The 19316-nt window shown below is 51.2% G+C and overlaps 1 protein-coding gene across 2 annotated transcripts in view; it reads right to left on the bottom strand.

Moving 5' to 3' along the window:
- RGS9 (regulator of G protein signaling 9) overlaps positions 1–18842 on the bottom strand; it is a gene marked incomplete at its 5' end in the record, with an annotated part of 31667 nt that extends 12825 nt beyond the window's left edge. Inside the window, 9 exons of one of the 2 annotated variants that reach the window (XM_084218715.1) lie at positions 4949–5011; positions 5334–5415; positions 6801–6877; positions 7274–7332; positions 8398–8449; positions 8919–9025; positions 9190–9240; positions 12065–12161; positions 18780–18842. In XM_084218715.1, coding sequence (XP_084074841.1) covers positions 4949–5011; positions 5334–5415; positions 6801–6877; positions 7274–7332; positions 8398–8449; positions 8919–9025; positions 9190–9240; positions 12065–12161; positions 18780–18842 — 651 coding nt within the window. Of the gene's footprint in view, positions 1–4939; positions 5012–5333; positions 5416–6800; positions 6878–7273; positions 7333–8397; positions 8450–8918; positions 9026–9189; positions 9241–12064; positions 12162–18779 lie in introns of both variants that reach the window. The other variant, XM_084218716.1, reaches the window with a different exon arrangement.
- Between the last annotated feature and the right edge of the window lie 474 nt (positions 18843–19316).

Below are 19316 nucleotides of genomic sequence, written 5' to 3'. Positions count from 1 at the left end.
GCTCCCAGCAAGCCTTTAAAGGCTCAGGCAGGGTTTCAGTTGCTCAGCTCTTGTTTCAGTCGAGACCTGCATCCCAAAATTATTCTGTCAGACAAGCCCTGTGGCAGGTGGGGTCTGCAGAGTGCCTTGGAGAAGTGCAGTTTGTGAGGGATGAGGGATGAAGATGCAGGTACTGAATGCCACAGGCAGCTCTGCTCTCCCCTCACCTCCCCAGAGACCCTGCACCCCAAACTGCCCCTGTTTTGGGAAAGGCAAGATGCTCCCCCAGGGCTGCTCTGCGAGGACACCAATCTGCTTTTGCACTTTAACCATCACCAGTCCTGCTCAGGAGGGAGAAACTCTTCTCCACAAGGCAGAAAAACACCCCCATTTTGCTTCTGAGAGGCCCACTCACCATTTCAGCAGCAGAGCCCAATCCCTACAGCACCACCATGGAGCCAGCCCTGACCCTGACCCAGCCTGGCCAGTGGGACACCAAAAAAGTCCTCACAGTGGTGTTGTGAGGGGAGGAAGCTTTTCCTGCTGGGAATACCATGAGCAGCTGTGAGGGGCAGCACAGACCATCTCAGCTGGGACAAACAGGGCAGCAAAAGCCAGCAGTGATGCTGTGCTGGCTCCTGTGGGACAGGGAGAAAGGACTGACACATCAAGGGACAGAAGAAGCTCTAGGACAGCAGGATCCTTGCTCACAGGGCTGTACAACCTCCCCTGCTGATTCACAAGCTCCTGGGACACCCTGATAATGATGGAGGAACTGAGGAACAGCTTTTCAGCCTCTCAGCTGCATCCCTGATTCCAGACCACCTTCCATACAGACACCATTTCTTCCCCTCATTTCTAGAGTGTCATTGTTCCAGACAGACTGCAGAAATGGAAGGGAAAAATCACCTGCTTGCACAGAGAAATTAATTGTATTTACTGCCCTAAAGTTTCCTGTTTAGAGACCTGTGTTTCTGCTCTCCTGCACAAGAGGAGTTCACTGTCTCCCTGGGGAATGTGAGATACAAACCAGGCCTCATCAGATTTACAAGTGCCAGCTGAAGGGCTCCATTTGATGGAACTTGTGGCTAGAGAAGTGATTTCAACATGTTAAAATAATTTTAAAACCCCTATTTTCTTCCACTTTTTCCCTCAACTGGGGCCTCAGACAGGCCTGGTGCAGTGGGGAAGGAGAAGTGGGTGCTGGCACAGTGGCTTGAAGGCAGCTCACGTGGCAGGAAAGTGGTGTTATCTTCTAGAGGGGCCTGAGAGGCTGGCAGCACAGCACACAGACAAGAGACAAACAGCTGTGGGAAAGAGAAAGAGAACACAGTGAGTCAAATGTTATACAGAGACAAAAAGGGATCAATTAAAATGCCATCACAACAGGAAAATTATATGTGGGTGAAGAAAAATCAGCAAACAAGGGATTTTTTTTTTTTTTTTTTTTAAGTGCCCCACACACCAAGGATGCCCTCCTGGCACAGTCTGTGTGGAGGTCAGTGTGGTGGGCAGCTGCTCCTGGGAAAACAAGGGGGGATTTGCTGGGGTGCTCCAGGTGGGGAGGGGATTTGCCAAAGCTCCCCCAGAAAAGGGCTGAGCATCTCTGAGCAGTGCCACAAACTGACGGGCAGCAAATCCAAGGGGAGCCCTGCTGAACACCTTGGGAGCCTGCAGGTGCTGCCTGTGCTCAGCCCCTTCCAGTTCTCAAATCAGCAGTAACTGGGAGGAATCTCAGCTATTTCACCCCAGAGCTGCTCATAATTTCATTTCCCTTTCTCCCACAGTGCCCCCAGTTCCTGTTGAGAGCTGCTCAAGTGGCCCTGGGCACTCTCCACGTCCCACTGAGCACTGCCAGCTGTGCCCACCACCCTCCCTCCCTCCCTGACCCCCACCACTGACTGCAGCAGTGCCAAAGTGCCCTGCACCACCCACCCACCCACCCTGCCTCATTTGGAAGGAAATCATCTTTGGAACAAAAGAGTGGTTTCTCATAATGAGATTAATTTTGCAATGCCCTTAACGAGTGACTTATCGCAATTACCGCGGCTCAGCTCCAGCCCTGCAGCCTCCAAACCAACGTGGCAATTACTGCAAGGCCTCAGTCTGTCCCAAGTGAGTGCCACGAGCTGCTCCACATCCTGTGACACCCCCGAGAGAGACACCCCCTGGCACTGGGACACCCTGAGTGCCCTGGGCACACCCCGTGCCACCAGCTCTGAGCTCCCTGGGCACTGCAGGGCCCGGCTGGGAGCCAGCCAGGAGCTGCTCAGAGCCCTGCTGGAGCTGATCCCCGGGGCTGAGGCCACCAGCTCCTACAAGAGCCCGGAGCTCTGCTCATCCCAGCTGCCTGTCTGCTCCTCTGCCCAGTGGGACGCTTCCTGACCACACTGGGGAGAAGATGGTCAGGGTGTTTTGGCCTCGCTGTTTACAGAGCTCATAAAGACCTGGAAACAGCTTTGGGTGCATGCCTGGAAGGAGCTGGCAGTGAAGAAGGTTGTGCAGAGCTTGTTTGGGACCAGGACACTGCAGTTCCACCCTCAATCTGCCCCTAGTGCTCCATGCACAGAGCTTGGCAGGCTGAGGCCGATCCCTGGAACCCTCTACAGGGAATTGGCCACTGAGCATGGGCAGGGCCAGCCCAGCCTCCCTCCAGAGCTCTGGGCAGGAAGATCTGCCTCTCCAACCCTGCCAAGTGCACCCCAGCTGCCTCTGCCCACCCCACGAGCCCACTCAGTGCACCCCTGCTCCCTGCACTCAGCCAGCTGAGAGCCTGCAGAGGCAAAGCCTGGCTCTGGCATCAGATCATCCCAACACTCATCTCCACTGTGCTGCTGCACCCAGCCCTGCAGCTGGAAATCAAATCTGCCCCAGCTTTGTTCAAATGGCCATCTGCTCCCTGTTTATCTGCCCCTGACCCTGTGCTTTCCAAACTTGTGATGATGCAGCAGAACTTTATCAGGGAAGCCGGCAGGGATTTATGAAATTAAAGGCCAGCAATGACTCGTTCATCTGGGGCACACAACAAACCAGGGCACTTCATTCAGCAGCCCCTGAGGGCAACACAGAGATTTTTGGGGGAGCTAAAGCTCTTTCAGAAAGGCTCTGGTTCCAGAGGCAGAGGCTGTGCAGGTTCCTGCAGGCACTCAGGGGCCATTGGTGGGGCTTGGTGTGAGCCTGAGAGACAGCAACAAAAGGCTAAAGTAAATCTTAATTAGCTGTTCAATGGGTGGCTACTTCTGCCTGACTCCTCCTGCCCATCCACAACCCCTAACTCACAACCACGAGGTTTGCCCATGGATCAGCAATAAAAGTCCCCTTCTAAGGAGTTTGAGCACCTGTTTATCCCCAGAGGACTCTATCTTTGAGGGAGAAGCAGCCCACCAAAGGGTCTGAGCAAGAGAAGGAGAGATGTTTGTGCTCATGTCAGCTTCAAAGAAATCAGGAATTCATTCTTTTCTTTCCTTCTCAACTGCCAAGACAAAAAACTCCATAATTCGGCCAACAAAGTGAAGGTAGATTGAGCAGGAACAGGGACACAAATCAGAGCTTGGCCCATTATTTCTGCTCACCAAAGGCTGCTGAGACACAGGTGTTGGTGAGAGCAGCTTGCAGAGGACAAAAAGAAAGTCCAAAGGCAGCTCCATGAGGGCTCCTGGCTGCCTCATGCATTCTCAATCACTCTTCCAAAAGCAAAAGGAGGAGCAAGGAAAACCTTCCCTCTTCAGCTCAGCCTCCAGAGGGGAGGCACAGCTCAAAGGAGAGGGGCAGGGAAGTCCCCCCAAAGCTGGTGTCCCTGGGCTTCTGCCCTCCTTGGAGCCTCCCCTGATGGGGGGAGCTGCCCCTGCCTCTTACGGCCAGGGGGAAAGTGGGCAGAGATCCCTCAGCTCCCTCCCACCCTCTACCAGGGTGCTACCAGGCAGCTGGCAGCTCTTCAGACCGTTTGCAAACCTAAAATCCCTTCCATGTCAGCTGTAAAACTGTGGGTGAGAAGTTGGCTCACTCCTCTTTCTATCCCTCTCCCTTTCCACTACTTCTTTACTCTTAAAAAAAGATAGGAAAAAAATCCCAGGCTTTTCAGCAGCTGCTACTTACAGCAAGAAAAAAAATAAAATACATCCCAACCCTACACTTTGCTCCTTTTCAGTCTCTATAGCAACAGAACACAGCTGGCCAAAGCAATTATCCTGCCTGGGCTGGAGATGTTTAAAGGCTGCTACTGGAATGGGAAGTTGTGGGAGCACTGTGAGTGTGATGGCAGAAACATTTGCCTTGAATTGCTGAGAGATGTTCTGACTTTGCTTCCAAATGAACACTGCTAAGGGCACAAAGGATCATCTCAGAGGGCTGATGGGGAAAGGGAACAGCAGCTCCAGCTCCTCATCCACCGACTGGATCTGTGTGATTTCAGACCAGCTCACCCAGTTACAGCCCTCACCCTCTCCATTCACTGATTCTGTCTCTTTATGGTCTACAAGATGCAGTTTTGGCAACATTTTTGTGTCTCCTATCCAGCACACCAACTTAATCTTCTTACCACACATTAATTACCCTCTGGGAGGTGTTCTGTAATTTGATTTTAAACCTGGATCTCTGCACTGACCCTTTACACCCCACAAAGTTCATTCAGCACTCGTACAAAGGCACTCATACCTGGAGATAGAGATTCCTTAGTTCAGCTTCACCAGCAAAGAAAACATGTCCTGCAGCCAGGCACTCACACTAACTGGTGTGGCAAGAGAGCTGACAAAGTCTTTTCAAGGCAGAAGAAGCTGCCAAAGCCTATTCTGAGGGCCTCACCTCCTGGGTGAGAGAGCCTCAACCTCTGGCATGTTCAGCTGTTAGAGCTGAGCTGACCCACTCAGCCTGCAGTGCCCAAAAAGTGACAACCCCAGGGACATTTTCTGGTCCTGCCAGACCAGTTCAGTAGGTGTGTAAATAAAAACCAGCCCCGTCTCACCTGGTTTACCTTATTTTCATTGGGATCTGTGACACGGTCTAATCCATACTCGAGGGCGTTCAGCATGCCTGGCTGTGGTGAACAACAAACAGAGCTTTGGAACTCATTTGGTTTAAAGGCACAAATGCAGGAGGAGACCCCCAGGCCTCCCCTGGCAGCAGCTCCCAGCCAGCAGTGCCTTGGGAACCCCCAGATGTGGGAATGCCCCTCTTCAAGCTGCAGCTGGACCTCTGTCCCTTGCAGCTTTGACCAAGGAAAGGTGGTGGGGACTCAGGGCAGGTCTGGGCTGGCCCTTCCCTGGCACACAGCCCGGAGGCTGTGCCCTCTCCACATGGGAGCTTGTCCCAGATGGCTGCAGGGAGTCACTGAAGTCACCCTGTCACCCTCTACTCACAGGAGTTCTGTTCACAAGCCAGTAGGCTCTCTCCTGGCAGTCCAGGGCATACCTGTCCTCCTTCTTCCGCTCCTTCCCTGCCCTGCAAAGCCAAGAACAGAGGGAATTCAGGAATTTTGCCCTCCTAAAACCCATGGGATGAGAAGCAGGGCACACCTCCAGCCCGCAGTGCCCCGTGGGTCCCGGCCTGACTGTGCTGTCACTGCCCTGATGCCACCCCTGCCCACATCCTGTCCTGGCTAATTCTGGGCTGCACATCATCTTCACATGGCCACACATGACTGGTTTTGAGAAATCATCATCTTCCTGAGCTGAGCTGGGAGCAGACACATCCCCTTTGCTCAGGCACACAGCCCTCTGGGAGCTCCCTGCTGACTTGCCCTCTGTCCTGCTGCTGCACCTTTGTCCCTGTCCCATGTCCCCAAGGACTGCCATCCTGGACATGTCTCATCCCTGTCTCTCAGTAAAGCAGAGGCATTTCTCAGAGAAACTGCTTGGAAATGGTTCTGAGGAGGGTTCCCAGGCACTCAAACCCAAATCACCTCCACAATTAAACAGAAGAGGCACTAGCATGGTTTGGGCTAGGACCAACTAATTCTTTCCCAGAAAAGTCCTGAGCACAATTTGGGACTTAGCATGGGGAAGGGAACACTCCCAACAGGCTGTTTGCATGTGGCCTCCCTGCTGTGGCCACGGGGTGGGTGCTCTGCACCAGTCTGCCCCAGCAGCACCATCAAACAGCCTCAGACAAGTTTAATCCACTGCTTCAGACACAGGCTGGGGATCTAACTTTGAAACTGCATTTGGCATCTCTTAGCCCAAGTCTGACCTCAATTTACAAGAACAACAGTCTCGTGTTTAATGAGAGTTATCTGATGAGCTGCACTCTGAGGACTTGGCTGCCAGCCCAGGGAACACAGAGGCTGCTGAGCAGCAGAGGCACTGCCTGCCCTGCCACGAGGTAAAGGAAGGTAAGAGGAGTCCACAGAAGCAGCAAAGATCTCTACAAGAATATTCCCATCTCATGTTCACCAAGTTTCCTGGGAATTTGAAGGTTTCAGCTCCTAAAATCAAGTTATTTTCGCTGGGTACAGAATTATGCACTTCAGTTTTCTCCAGAAGTCCCTGCTGGGACCATTTACTGCTCCTTGATTCTCCACTCAGCTGAGAGATGTGCCAGAAACTCCTGACCCAGACCAGCAACAGGCCCAGAGTCCAGGGCCCGATCCACAAACACTCATGGAGAACACTGAACTAAATGAAGTTGTTTCCAATTAGGGCTTGCAGCAGCAGAACCCATCTTCTTCACAGAACCACATCAAGTACAAAATCTCAACCTCCACTCCAAGCCATTTTAAAGCCATTTTGGTGTTTTTAATGTGTGATTGGACTGTGCACTAAGCCAGCCAAGCTCTGCTCCTCACACCCTCCCCAGTGATGCAAACAAGGGAATGCAATTCAACTCACTTATACTGCTCCTTGGCCTGCATAATGACAAAATCCCACTTGTAGTTTATTTTTTGATTGAGCATGTTGTAATGTTCCTGGAATAAAAATAAAAAAGCAGTTAGTGTGAAAATTCTGACCAGGGCACTCCCATGCTGGGGTTTTCTTGACTCTCCATAGTTCAACGAGGCCAGGCTGGCCAGTGAGCCAAGAAATCTGGATTGTTCTGCACGTAATTACAAGAATTGCAACAGTTCAAAAATACCATTGCAAGGAGAGCAATTACCCCTGCTAAAATTATAATTGACTTCACAGGAGTTTTCTGTACTGGTCTTTTTTTTCACTTGCAAAATGTTGGCTTTTGATACTGCTGGAGGAACACCTCATGCAATGGAAGAGGTGATTTTTTTGCTGTGTCCCACTCATTAGCAACAAAGGGCTTAAGATGCAGCAAATGAGGGTCTTGTAATGGAACAAGTGCAGTGTCTCCTCACCTTTTCATATTCTTCCAAAATCCCTTTCCTTTTAATGTTCTTCTTTGCTAGATAAATTGCTGTGAAGGTAGAAGCAAATTAGCAGTCAGTTCTACTTAGACCAACAAGTCCAAGAATAATTAAAAATTTACCCACATTACAAACACAGGAGCCTTTGTCTGCTACAATATCTTCCCAGGCATGAGCTCCAAGCTCACAAAAGCTCAGTGAAAAGGATTTGGTGCTTTTGGGATGTCACTGATGCCCAGGCAGGACAGGCAGCGTGTGCCTTCTGCCACCCTCCCCTGGGGAACTCTGCCAGGCTTCCATGGGTCAGGGCACACTGGACCAAACCTTCCAGCTGTTGAGGCTCCTCAGAGTTTGACCTCCAAGTTTTCTGAAGCACAGGCCAGTGTTTTTTGCTCAAGTTCTAATAAAAACATTCCAATCTAATCCAGGTTTTTATATTTCCTCGGGAGATCTACAGCATAATGCAGATAAAAGCAACAGAGGACAAATCAGCCTGTGACCTGCACAGACCACAGGAGCAAACCCAGCTGATCAGCCCAAGATTCATGATCAGCTCTACAACAAAAAGCACCATAAAGGCAAGAGATTTATGTGGAAAAAACCATCAGGAGATATTGGAAGTCGCTGTGCTTTCTACAAAGAAAGAACCATCTCTGAATGCAGGGCTTGATCCAAATCTACAGGAAGACAGCTTTGGGCTCAGATCCAGGAACACACTTAACTGCTCAGGGAAATCTAATCTGGTGTTTAAAGTCTCCCCTCCCCAGCAAGGTAATTCAGATGTGTTCCTGTGTGCTGGATCTTAGTGGAACATGAGAGCTTGAGCACTTTCTCTCATCGAGGCCACCACAAGATGGTCACACCCTCAATTCACCATTACTGAGAATTATTCACAAAACAGCATGAAAAAAACCGCCAGGGCTGGTCAGTGTGAGTGGAGACACAGCACAAGGGCAGGAAGAGCAGGTGTGGAGCAGGACTGGGTGACAAACCCACAGCCCTGGGCAGCCCTGGGCTGGGTGACAAACCCACACCCCTGGAATGTGTGACAAACCCACAGCCCTGGACTGGGTGACAAACCCACACCCCTGGGCACACACAGTGCCACCACTCACCATAGTCTGTGTCATCAGCAGCCCAGCCCTGCACTGGCCAGAAATAAGGGGTCTGCAAGGAAAGGAGCCTCCTGTTAGTGCACACAGGCCCTGAACTCATGGAGTCCTCATTCCAAGTAGCAGGAATATCCTGATTTCCCAGTGATAGCAGTGGAAAGAGTCCAGCCATGAATCTCAATGCCATCCTGTTCTTATTGTGCTTTTTGAATATTCATTATTCAGTGCCCCCACATCATCTATGTCCAACCAGCAATTCCATTTGCTGCTTTAAGATCTGGAAGGGAACACTCTTTAGAGGAAAGCACAGCTATTTTTAGGCTGAACAAGTACACTAATTTCACTAAAGAAACCATCACAGTCTCCCTGTAAATTGCAATCTCAGTCTTCTCTGTGCAGACTTCTCTGAGTCTTCTCTTCCTCCTGCACCGCAGCACAGCTCCTGGGAAGTGCCCCAGCTGCCTGCTTTTAATAAAAACTAGTGCTGAACTCCCTCTTAACAGCTTAGAGGAGCTGCAACTCACTTGAAACCTGTAGAGGCTGCCATCTGCCCTCAGGGTGAGGTTCTTTGGCTCCTGAAGAGGGTAGATATATCCATATTTGACAAACTGGTCTCCCAGGTGGAGTGCCTCTGAAAATGGAGAATGCAGATGTTTTCATTGCACAGAAACACTTCACTGGAATTAAAAGTGAGCTCTTATGCAGGGGAGAATTCAACTAAAAGGTTTTGCTGTTTGAGAGCTTAGTTTTATGACTGGGAGGTGAGAAAGGCTCAATTTTCACATTTTCACCCACCTTCTGCAGTGATCTGCAAGCGCTGAAGGATCCACTGCATTATATCATTACCTGCAAGGCAAAGCAAAGGTCAACACTGAAATCAGGAGTGTGCCCAAATCCACAGGGGGAAAGGAGACTCTCCAGTCCTCACCCCTCACTGTGCTCTGGATCCATCAGGACACAGCCCCCTTTTCTGTAAATGTGCTTCCAAATGCAAGGAGGCCCAGGTAAAACGCACTGCTGGGCCCCCACTGGCCATGCTGGCACCCCCAGGGCAGCAGGCAGTGACCTTGGGATGGCACAGAGACAGTGGCACCAGCTCAAGGGCCTCAGCAGCACCCAAACCCCCATCAGGGGCTTAGAAAGGGCTTAAGGATACACCAGGGAAGGGCAGGTTTGGCTCCACCCTGCCTGGGAAGATTCACTGCACAGAGGCTCCAGAGTCACAGAGCACTGTCATGTCTCAGTTTTGTAGAAGATCAGTGCCTGACCCTCTAAGAAGGGATGTCCAAATCTCAGATCCAAGCTGCAGTGGTTACAGGATTTATCAAATTCACACCCATTTTATCTCTCCCAGTTCTTTTGTTGGACTGTGAGCAGTTGTACCCACCACATGCAGCATAAACCTCCAGCAGTTTTAGTTTTATGTTCTGGGGGGCAAGTTTCAGAACCTCCTTCCATTTAAAGAGGGCAAAAAGGCACTTGTTCCCTGAGCAGTTACTGGCCTTTTCCTCCAAACCTCCCCTAGGACTGCAGACTGAGGTGCTGACCTTTCTTGACATTGCAATGATGACTTAACTTTCTAATAGGGGCTCAGAGCTCTTATCCTACTGCCTGCTTCCTGAAATAGATGAAATTAAAGGATTATCTCATCACTCATTTCTAGACAGCTCCCTCTGTAAGCACTTTCCCCCAAAGGTGCACATCTAACATCGAGGTTTATTTGTGAGCTGTTTTACTGACTTTCACTGAATTTAACTGTCACCATGATATCTTCTGAAAAATCCCTTTGCCAGGATTTTTCTCCTGAGAAGCTGAGAAGCCTCAGAAAAGCAATGTAAACAATAAATATCTGATTGCTGGGAATGTGGTCTGGAGGTTGCTCACCAACAGCTGCATCTTTGATTGGTTCCATGTGATTAGTTTTTAATTAATGACCAATCCCAGTCCAGCTGTGTCAGACTCTCTGGTCAGTCGGCAGTTTTTATTATTCACTCTTTTCTAAGCTTTCTGATGTATTCTTTTCTCTATAGTTTAGAATAGTTTTAGTATATAATTTCTTTAATATAATATCATAAAATAATAAAACAGCCTTCTGAGAAGTTGAAGTCAGATTCTCATCTCTCACCTCATCCTAGAAACCCAACAACACCACATTTAACTAGTTAGCTTCCTGCACAGGCAGAGCCAGGCTCTCTCCAATGGATCTGTGTCCCCTGCTCCAGTATCTTCACCACACCCTCATCAGAATGAATCAATCTCTTTTGCAACACCCAGGAGCCAGTCAGTACCCATGCAGCACTAAAAATACCAGTTTAGAGAGGGATGACCAGCCCACAGGGGGAGTGCAAGTCACTTGCCTCTCAGAGGTGGACAGAATTTATGACTTGTGCAAGAAGGAACTTGGAACAACTCGAGTTAAGGAAGCAGAGTAAAGCAGACAGCACACAATGAGGGTGAGTGCCAAGACATCAGACACCCAAGGACTTTTAGGAAGTGGGGCTTTAGGCTGGGCAGACATCAAGAGAAGTTCTCCTTCCCCTGTGAGATGTCATCCTCAGCACAGGGAATCTCCTCCTTGTGCTGCCTTAACCGTTCCCTGACAGCTCTGGGAAGCTCCTCTGGCCAGGCAAAGCCTGCAGCTGCATCACAGCAGTGTGAGCCAGGCTGTGGTCTGACTGCAGGGCATGGAGGGTGCTGCTGGAGCAGCCTGACACATTTCACATGTGTCCAAGCTCTCCTGACCCTTCCACTACTGCCTCTTCCCATGGGCAAGTGACTTCAGTGCCCCTGCAGCCTCTTTAAAAAAAAAAAATTGGGGCAAACAACACACTGAGCCAACCAGGCTTTGCAAACACAGTGGGGGAACTCTCTTGACTTGCCTGGAGCAAACTCACTCTGTTTCAGTGGGAGTTTTTGTTCTGAATTTCCAAGTGCTGGAGAAAGATCGAAGCAGGAGGAGGATATGGAGTGTGTGTGAATATTTATAGCAGAGGATTCCTCACAAGAGCTTTTGTGGAGGCTTGGAGAGCAGGGAAGCAGAGTGCTGCTAGTGCCTGGTGAAAGGAGTAGCAGGCACAAGGAGGCTGTGATAAGAGCTGCCTGGAACACTGCACATGACACAGCTCAGCTCCTGCCTGATGCTCCTCCAGCCTCCTTGAGGGAGGCAAAGCTGTCATTTACAGGCACAGAAGTGGGTTGAATATTTTGCTCTTTTCCTGCCTACTCAAGAAAAAATTATTACTAGCAGTAAACATTAAAAGGAAGACTAATTGTTAATTGCTCATTTCTGAAGTACCATCTTTCAGTCTGCCTCCAGGCTGCTTGTTTTAATTGGATTTTAATATTTATCTTGATTTGGGATCCAGCCTCACGAGAGGTCTGGAGGCTGCAGCATGTCCTCACCTCTGTGCTAAGGCAAGGTCACTTGAGTTAACCCCCAGGAGACAGCTGGAAGTGCCTGGGGATCAACTTTTGTCTGATTCAAAGAGTAGGAATTAAATGAGACACCAGTGAGAAGGAGATCAAGGCAGCAGGTACATTTCAAATGATGGTATTTACTGGGAGCAGAGCTCCAGCACACAGGCAGGCACTGGCAGCCCTGGCCAGGGGGGCACAGGCAGATTTTCTGTGCTCACCTGGGCCCAGCCCCTTCCCCCAGGGCAGCTCTTACCTGTCACAGCGTGGGGGATGCTGGCGACCATCACTGTCTGTGTCTGGGTCTTGATTCCTGTGCCAGGGCTCTGCATCTCCATCATCAGAGCTTCAATCTGCAAAGCAGGGCAGGGGACAGGATGGGATGGGATGTGCAGCCACATTTCTCTTCCCAGAGAAAAGCAAGGCACAGCTCTTCCCAAGGATATTCCTGAGATTCACATTCTCTGAACCTCAGAGAAAGGAAAAACAATTCTTATCATTTGCTGTGCCCATGTTTGTGCCAAAGTAGAATGCAATGTGGAGATTGTTTACCCAGAGTGATGGGGTTTGTGTGTCAGGACTGTGGGCATGAGATTCAGAGCAGGGTGTGCAGAGTTGAGTGCTTGGCAGATTCAGTTTAGATGCAATGTAATATAGAATAATAAATAAAATATAATTTATACTTTTATATGATAGAATTTATATAATAAAGTAATTAATTAGCCTTCTGATAAGATGGAGTCAGATGAATCATTCCTTCCTTCCTCGAGGTATTCCCTGCAAATTTGACAGGGATGGATGTCAGGAGTGGGCAGGAGGGCAGCCAGCACTCCAGAGGGTGGGCACTGGGGTGCCACAGCCCTCTCTGAACCCCCCCTTGGCACCAGAGGTGCCACCTCCAGCCCATGGCAGCTCACACTGGACACACACAGAGCCAGGGCCAGCACAGGAGGGACAGGATGGAACCACTCCATGAGAGCTAAGGAAAAGAAAATAAATAAAATCTCTGCTCCCCAGACCCCACTACACCCAGAAAGGTTCTTCTCTGGCTCACTGGGCACTTGGAAAGAAAAATGGGGATGGAATTAAACCTGTGCTTCTGTTAGGAGGTGCACAGGAGGTGTGTGAGGGGCTCTCTGACCATTCCTGTGCAGGGCTGCACTCCCCCACCCAGGTCCCAGCCCCTCCAGGGACGGGGCAGGCACATCCTGCTCTCTGGGGGATGCACATCCCCTCCCACCTGGGACTCCTCGGGGATCCTGGTGACTCATTTTTAACACAGGATGAGCCTCACACTCAGGGCCAGACAACTTTTATTCCTCATTCCCAATTATCTTTATTTCTTTTTTAAAAGATAAAGATTTTCAAAGGTATTTTCCTCCTCTTTGACTTCCTACCAGCACCATCCCAAAGCACAAAGCTTTTCTTTCACTTGGGATCTGTGCTCAGGTGGATGAGGAGGGCACCCTCCTCATCTCCTCATTTCTGATTATCTGAGTGCCAGGAGAGCTTTGGGCAAGATGTTCTTCTTTTTGTCTTCTGCTTCCAGGGCTATTAAATCAAAACTGGTCCAACAGGACCAATTTGGTCTCTCCACACATTTGTTTTGGGTGAGGCTGTAGCTTTTTAACTGAGAGCAGAGGATTTAACAGTGTGAGCTGATGACACACACACATAATGGAGGGTATTGTCTTCACAGGCACCACAGTGACTTTGGTCCCAAGTCTTGCCAAGTTCTGTGAGGATTTAAGCTGTAGTGACAGGATACACTCTGGGCTTGTCAGTAAAACTGGATTTTCAACTGCTTTTAAAGGCACTGACAAATTAATGCTAAAATGGAAAAGCCTGGTAAAATTTAACATAAATATTTGTATAAAATATTTTAAAAGAGCAAAACCAAAGCAGAAGTGATGGAATAGGAAGATTTTTTTTTTTAGGTCTTTTAACAGAACTCACAATTTCAACCTCAGAAAGTTTAGCTGTGTTCAGGGATGAGGTGAGGCAGGCAGGGCACTCTTTAGGAAACTGGGATTCGAAGCAAACCCAGGCACCTTGGGAAGTCACCCTCTGGGACTGCACAGCCCCTGCCCACAGAACAGAGATCCTGGGGGCAAACACAGCCCTGCTCATCCCCCTGTCCCTGTGCAGAGAGCGCCTGGCAGACCCAGGCAGGATCTGACTTCTGGGCAGGCAGCACAGCACATCCTGCTCCAGCATGCAGCTGCTGCTCTCCAGGTGGGCTCCAGAGACACATCTTCAACCAGCTGAGAGCAGGGAATTGGCTCAGAAACCCCCAGAGCACAGCATGTTCCCTTCCTTTAACCAGCAACTCTTCAACTCTCCTGGTGTTCGCACTCTGCCACACTCCCTCTTGTCACTGGAGAAATGACAAATACATTAAAAAGCAAGGAGCTGCCTAGCTCTGGCTGCAAACCATCCACCTTGCTGATCAAACCTCAGCCTGTCTGTGTCTCTTCTCCCAAGGGAGCAGTGGATTACAGGATCAGGAGCTGCTATCAGCACCAGGCTGCCAGAGGGAGGCCAGGAGGGCTGCTTCACACACAGCAGGAACACTTCCTTGCTTTGCTAAGGGCTCTAGTACATTTTGTCACGCTTTCAGCCAGGAAAGAGCTGTCTGGTTTGAATTTTGCAGAGCCAGAAGCCACTTCCTGACTGGTTGATGGGTGGAGATCACACAGAGGTAAATACCAGGACTGCTGAAGGAGCCAGGCTCCAGGGAGAGCTCATCTCATACAAGGCAGGAGCCCCCTGGAGATTTCCCTTCAGATCAGCTGGGAATCCTTCAGATTCCTTCACTCTGCCTGCAAGTGAAGTCACCCTGAAAATCACAGAGGAGACAACAGGAAAACTGTCTGTGCCCTCTCTGCACAAAGTCACAGGGCTCAGCTCACTGAGTGCAAAGCAGAACTCAAACTCCCATAAAGCGAGAAAAACCATCACTGGATTCAGGAGCCCCTGGGAAGCCCCAGGAGTGTCTTGGATTACCAAGCAAATTGTATTCTATTCACCATCTGGATGGCAGTTTCCTTATCTCTTCCACAAATGGGGACACATCTGCTGATAAGAGGCCATTGAATGTCCCTGCAGGGCTGATAAGAGCTACAGCATCCCACTGGGAGATGTGAGCCCAGGGGGAGGAGCCAAACATTCCAACCTGGATATAATCTGGAGATTCTGGAACACCAGCACGGCTTCTCCCCTGCATTCCCAGAGGAACAGCAGCTGCCTCTGCCCCTGGATCTTCAGAGGATTCTGCACCTTTCTCCAGGATCCCTGCTCCAGCAGAACCACCCCTGGCACTGCAGGAGGGCTGAGCCACAATTCCAATGGCCCTGCTGCCAGCACCCTGACCCACAGGGTGCCAGGCTGTGCTCTGGCTCTGGCAGTGTTGGTTTGGTTCACTGCATTGTTCATTTTATCCTTTTATTTTCTTTCCTATTAAAGAACTGTTATTCCTGCTCCCATATTTTTTACCTGAGAGCCCCTTAATTTCAAATTTATAGCAATTTGATAAAAGGGGGGGGGGTTTACATTTTCCATTTCAGGGGAGGCCCCTGCCTTCCTCAGCAAACACCTGGCTTCTGAAACCAAGACAGAGAGGCCACCAAGTGATGGGGTGCCCATGGCTCTGGAGGAGGAGGATGGATGCTTTGCTGCAGCATGGAGCAGTGGGGCAGTGATGGATTGCTTGGCTGAGTTACCCTGGCTGCAGGTGCCATCCCTGTTACCCTTTGGGCACCCACCAGCTCCCCAGGATCAGGGCATCCACAATGCAGGAAAAGCTAACTCCAGGTGCTGAGACTCAGAAATGCAACAGCACAACACTGCCAAGGTGAGGAGCTCAGCCCTTCTCAGCACCGACCCAGACAGAGGCAGCTTTGCTTCAGACATAAGAAAAATCGATTTTCCCAGCAGGAATTTCCAGTTCCCAGCTGAGTGCACAGTCCTGCTGCTATAATGAAACATCTGCTGCTTTCTCCATCCTATTTGCCTGCTTCTAGCCCCCCTCACTGCCTGCTGCTGTTTGCAAGGATCAGCCCTACCTGCTCTGATTTCCAAGGTAACACCACAGTCTCCTTATCCCCACTCTGGCCTCTGAAGGCTCATTCAATCGTTTTCTAGGTCTACAACTACCAACCTTGCTTTGCACGTTGATGGATGACCAGAAGAAAGAAGACATGAAAAAACCCCATTGTTAACCAGCTAAAACTTCCTGCTTTTTCTTAATTAAAGCTGAGGGGAAGTGGTTTGTTCCCACTGAGTGATGCCTCAGCTAAAGGAAGCAATTCTGTGAGTGGGGAGGGCAGGGCTGTAGCTGGCTCTTCCCAGTCTGGAGGGGATTTTTTCCAGAAAAAGATGTGGCACTGGCATCTCCCAGCCTGGAACAAGGAAAGGGAGGATGGGAGGAGGCTGAGCTTGGCCTAAGGCTCAGTTTCAGCCATACCCAGAGCCTCAGAGAGCAGGAGTCTGCTGGATTCCAGCAAAAACACAATTCAGCTGCTCGCACACTTCTGGAAATGCCCAGGAAGATGAGGCCCAGCAGCTGCTGGAAAGTCTAAGCCTGGAGAAGCAAAGCCAGGCTGGAAAAGCCCCCAGTCACACTGCAGACCCTGGAACAGCCCCTCCCTGGCTGCTGCACAGCTTGGGAGAAGCCACCAGGGACCAGAGTGAGGAGGAGGCAGGGAAGAAGGAGGAGGCAGGGAAGGAGGCATCCATCAGCCCTACCCACAAGGTGTGAGTCACTGTGCAGCTCCTGCAGCTCAGCAAGGGAAAATACCCAGCCCAGGAGCCCCTGGAGAGCACAGCCCAGCTCTGCCAGCTGATGCCCAGCAGAGCCAGACCTGGCTGCTGGAGCAGGCACAGGCACCAAGAGCTTGGGTTCATTCAAGCTCTCACAGCATCCAGCCAAGTGCTTCCAGCCAAAATCCATTTCAGAGGCTTGCTTGCTATCCCAACAGACTTTTGGGTCATTCTTCTTCCAGCCAAGATGGTTTAGAAGGAGAGGAAAAAATAGAATAAAACAACCTAAGTGCAAGCATGATGAGCAGGTGTTACAGGGCCCTCTGATCCCCTCGCAGCTCAGCACAAAGACCAAGCTGCACATCCAGCCTGAGTCATTCAGAGCAGCCTCACAGCAAGAGCAGGGCACTGCCCACCACCCCTACAGCAGCCCCCTGTGCCCTCCCCATGTCCCATGGCAGGATTCTGCTGTGGTCACCATCTTCCCGCTGCAGAGACAGCGCAGGGGGTGCTGGCAGCTGTGAATGCACACAGGGCCCAGGGGCTGGCAGCAGGGCAGGAATGCCTCCCTGCAGCTGCAGCAGCCCAGGCACAGCCTGTGTCAGCTGGGGGCAGAGCGTGAGCACAGGCTTAAGCAATTAACAAAGCTTCTTTCTAGGATTTTGGCTCCTCATGGGCCTAAGCCTGTAAGGTTCTCGCTGGGTGCATGCTGAGCATCTCAGCTCCTGCCATGGGCACCAGTAAAGGTGCCTGGTGTTCCCAGGAGCTCTGAGGATGTGGCTGTCGGCACACAGACCACAGTGCCATGGAGTAGCCAAGGCTCCATGGCTTCTCCAAGGTCTGGAACAAACAGAGCAGGAATGAAAGTGGAGCTGAGAGCCAAGTGCTTTCACTGACCACAGGAGTTTCCCTTCCTGCTGCTAACAGGCCCTGGACTTGCAAAGCACTGGAAGTGCTCAGCCCCCCTGGCTGCTCTCAGTGTGAGTGAGTGGTGCACACTCTGTAACAGCATTCACTGTGTTTTGACTGATCTTCCCACCTGAGGAACTGGGAGTGCTGTGCAGAGCCTGCTGCACTCCCACGGAGCAGCTGAAGCACAGCTGCAGGCAGTTGTTTTCTCAAAGCACAGCTTCTCCTCTGCACCCCCGCACACAACTCCATCGAGTATTACTCAGTACAGGATTTGGCCTGGAGTATTTCCCTTGGCAGGGCTCCCCAGCCAAATTTACCCTGCAAGACATAGCACCACAGAAAATACCCTCTTTACTTCCTCTGGTGTAGTAAGTACTGCCAGGCCCTTAGCATTGACTATCCCCAAATTCCCCTCCCTTCACCCCTGGAATCCTGCTTAGGTTGTGGGCGTTGAGGAAAGCTAACTACAATTCAAACAGCAACTTGCTGGCTGTACTTGTCACTGGAAATTCAGTTAATTCCATCCAACAGGATAAGCCACACTCAGGAGAGGTGGGTGGGAGAAAAGCTAGCTTAACACACTGCTTTTTAAAATCTGCAGTACCAGCTACACTACAACTGACTATGCTTTGAATGAATGCTACAGAAAATGCTACACCAAAATGCTGCACAAAATTATACATTACACCCAAAAGCGTGGGCATGCATCATCCCACTCCTTCTACTGCTTCTGGCCACCCTCATGTCTGAGGAACTGGAAGGAGGCAGAGAGCAGGCTGTAATACACCCTCTGAATGTGGGCATCAGCTGAAAGCACTGGGAACACACACTGGACCGACAGGAGCAGAGCTACACTGAGTGGCCTGGCACTGCAGATGATGGGTTTTTCTCTGAGAACGGACCTGGCTTTGAGGGACTTTGAAAAAAAAATAATGGAAGAGGGAGAAAACGTGTCAGGGCAACCATTCAGCTGAGATGAACTAGATAAACAGCATTACAGATCTATTTTCTCCATCACTTCAGCACACGCTGCCCCTCCAGGCTGCCCCCGAGCCAGCTGCGATCCACGGCGCTCTGCAACAGGTCACGGCTCCAAACTCCCGGGGAGGGGCTGTGCCCGCTCGGACCCCACCCGCCCAGAGGTGTCCGGGGAGCGGTGGCCGAGCAAGATGCTGCGAACGCGCATCACCCCAAGCACCGCCGGCGCTGCCCTGGGCATCGCATCGCATCGCCCCGCCCGGAGCGGCCCCGGCGTGCCCTTAATGGTGCGGCTGTCCCCGGCGCCGCTGAGCCCTCACCTTTTTGAGGAAGGCCATCCGCGGGCGGTAGCGCTGTCCCTGGTCGAGCCGTGTGACGGTCATGGTGGCGGTGGCGGTGGCAGTGGCGGAGCGGAGCGCGGCGCGGAGCGGCCCCGGCCCGGCGCACCTGGCTGCGGACACCGCCAGCCGCCGGGGGCGGCGCCACCGCCGCGCGCCGCAGCCAATCAGCGCCCGCCGCCCCGCGCTCATTTGCATTAAGGGGTGCGGGCCGCTTGGGGGCGCTCGCGGGAGCGCGCGGAGGGGCTGGGATGGAGTGGGGTGGGATGGAATGGAATGGAATGGAATGGAATGGGATGGAATGGGATGGAATGGAATGGAATGGAATGGAATGGAATGGGATGGAATGGAATGGAATGGGATGGAGTGGGATGGGACGGGACGGGATGGGACGGGACAGCATGGGATGGAATGGAATGGAACGGAATGGAATGGAACAAATGGAATGGAACGGGATGGAATGGGACGGGATGGGATGGGACGGGATGGGACGAAATGGAATAGCATGGAATGGAATGG

Source organism: Fringilla coelebs (assembly GCF_963513975.1).
Source record: "Fringilla coelebs genome assembly, chromosome: 19".
In the NCBI taxonomy this organism is placed as follows: Eukaryota; Metazoa; Chordata; class Aves; order Passeriformes; family Fringillidae; genus Fringilla; species Fringilla coelebs.
This window is presented reverse-complemented; position numbering and strand designations above follow the sequence as displayed.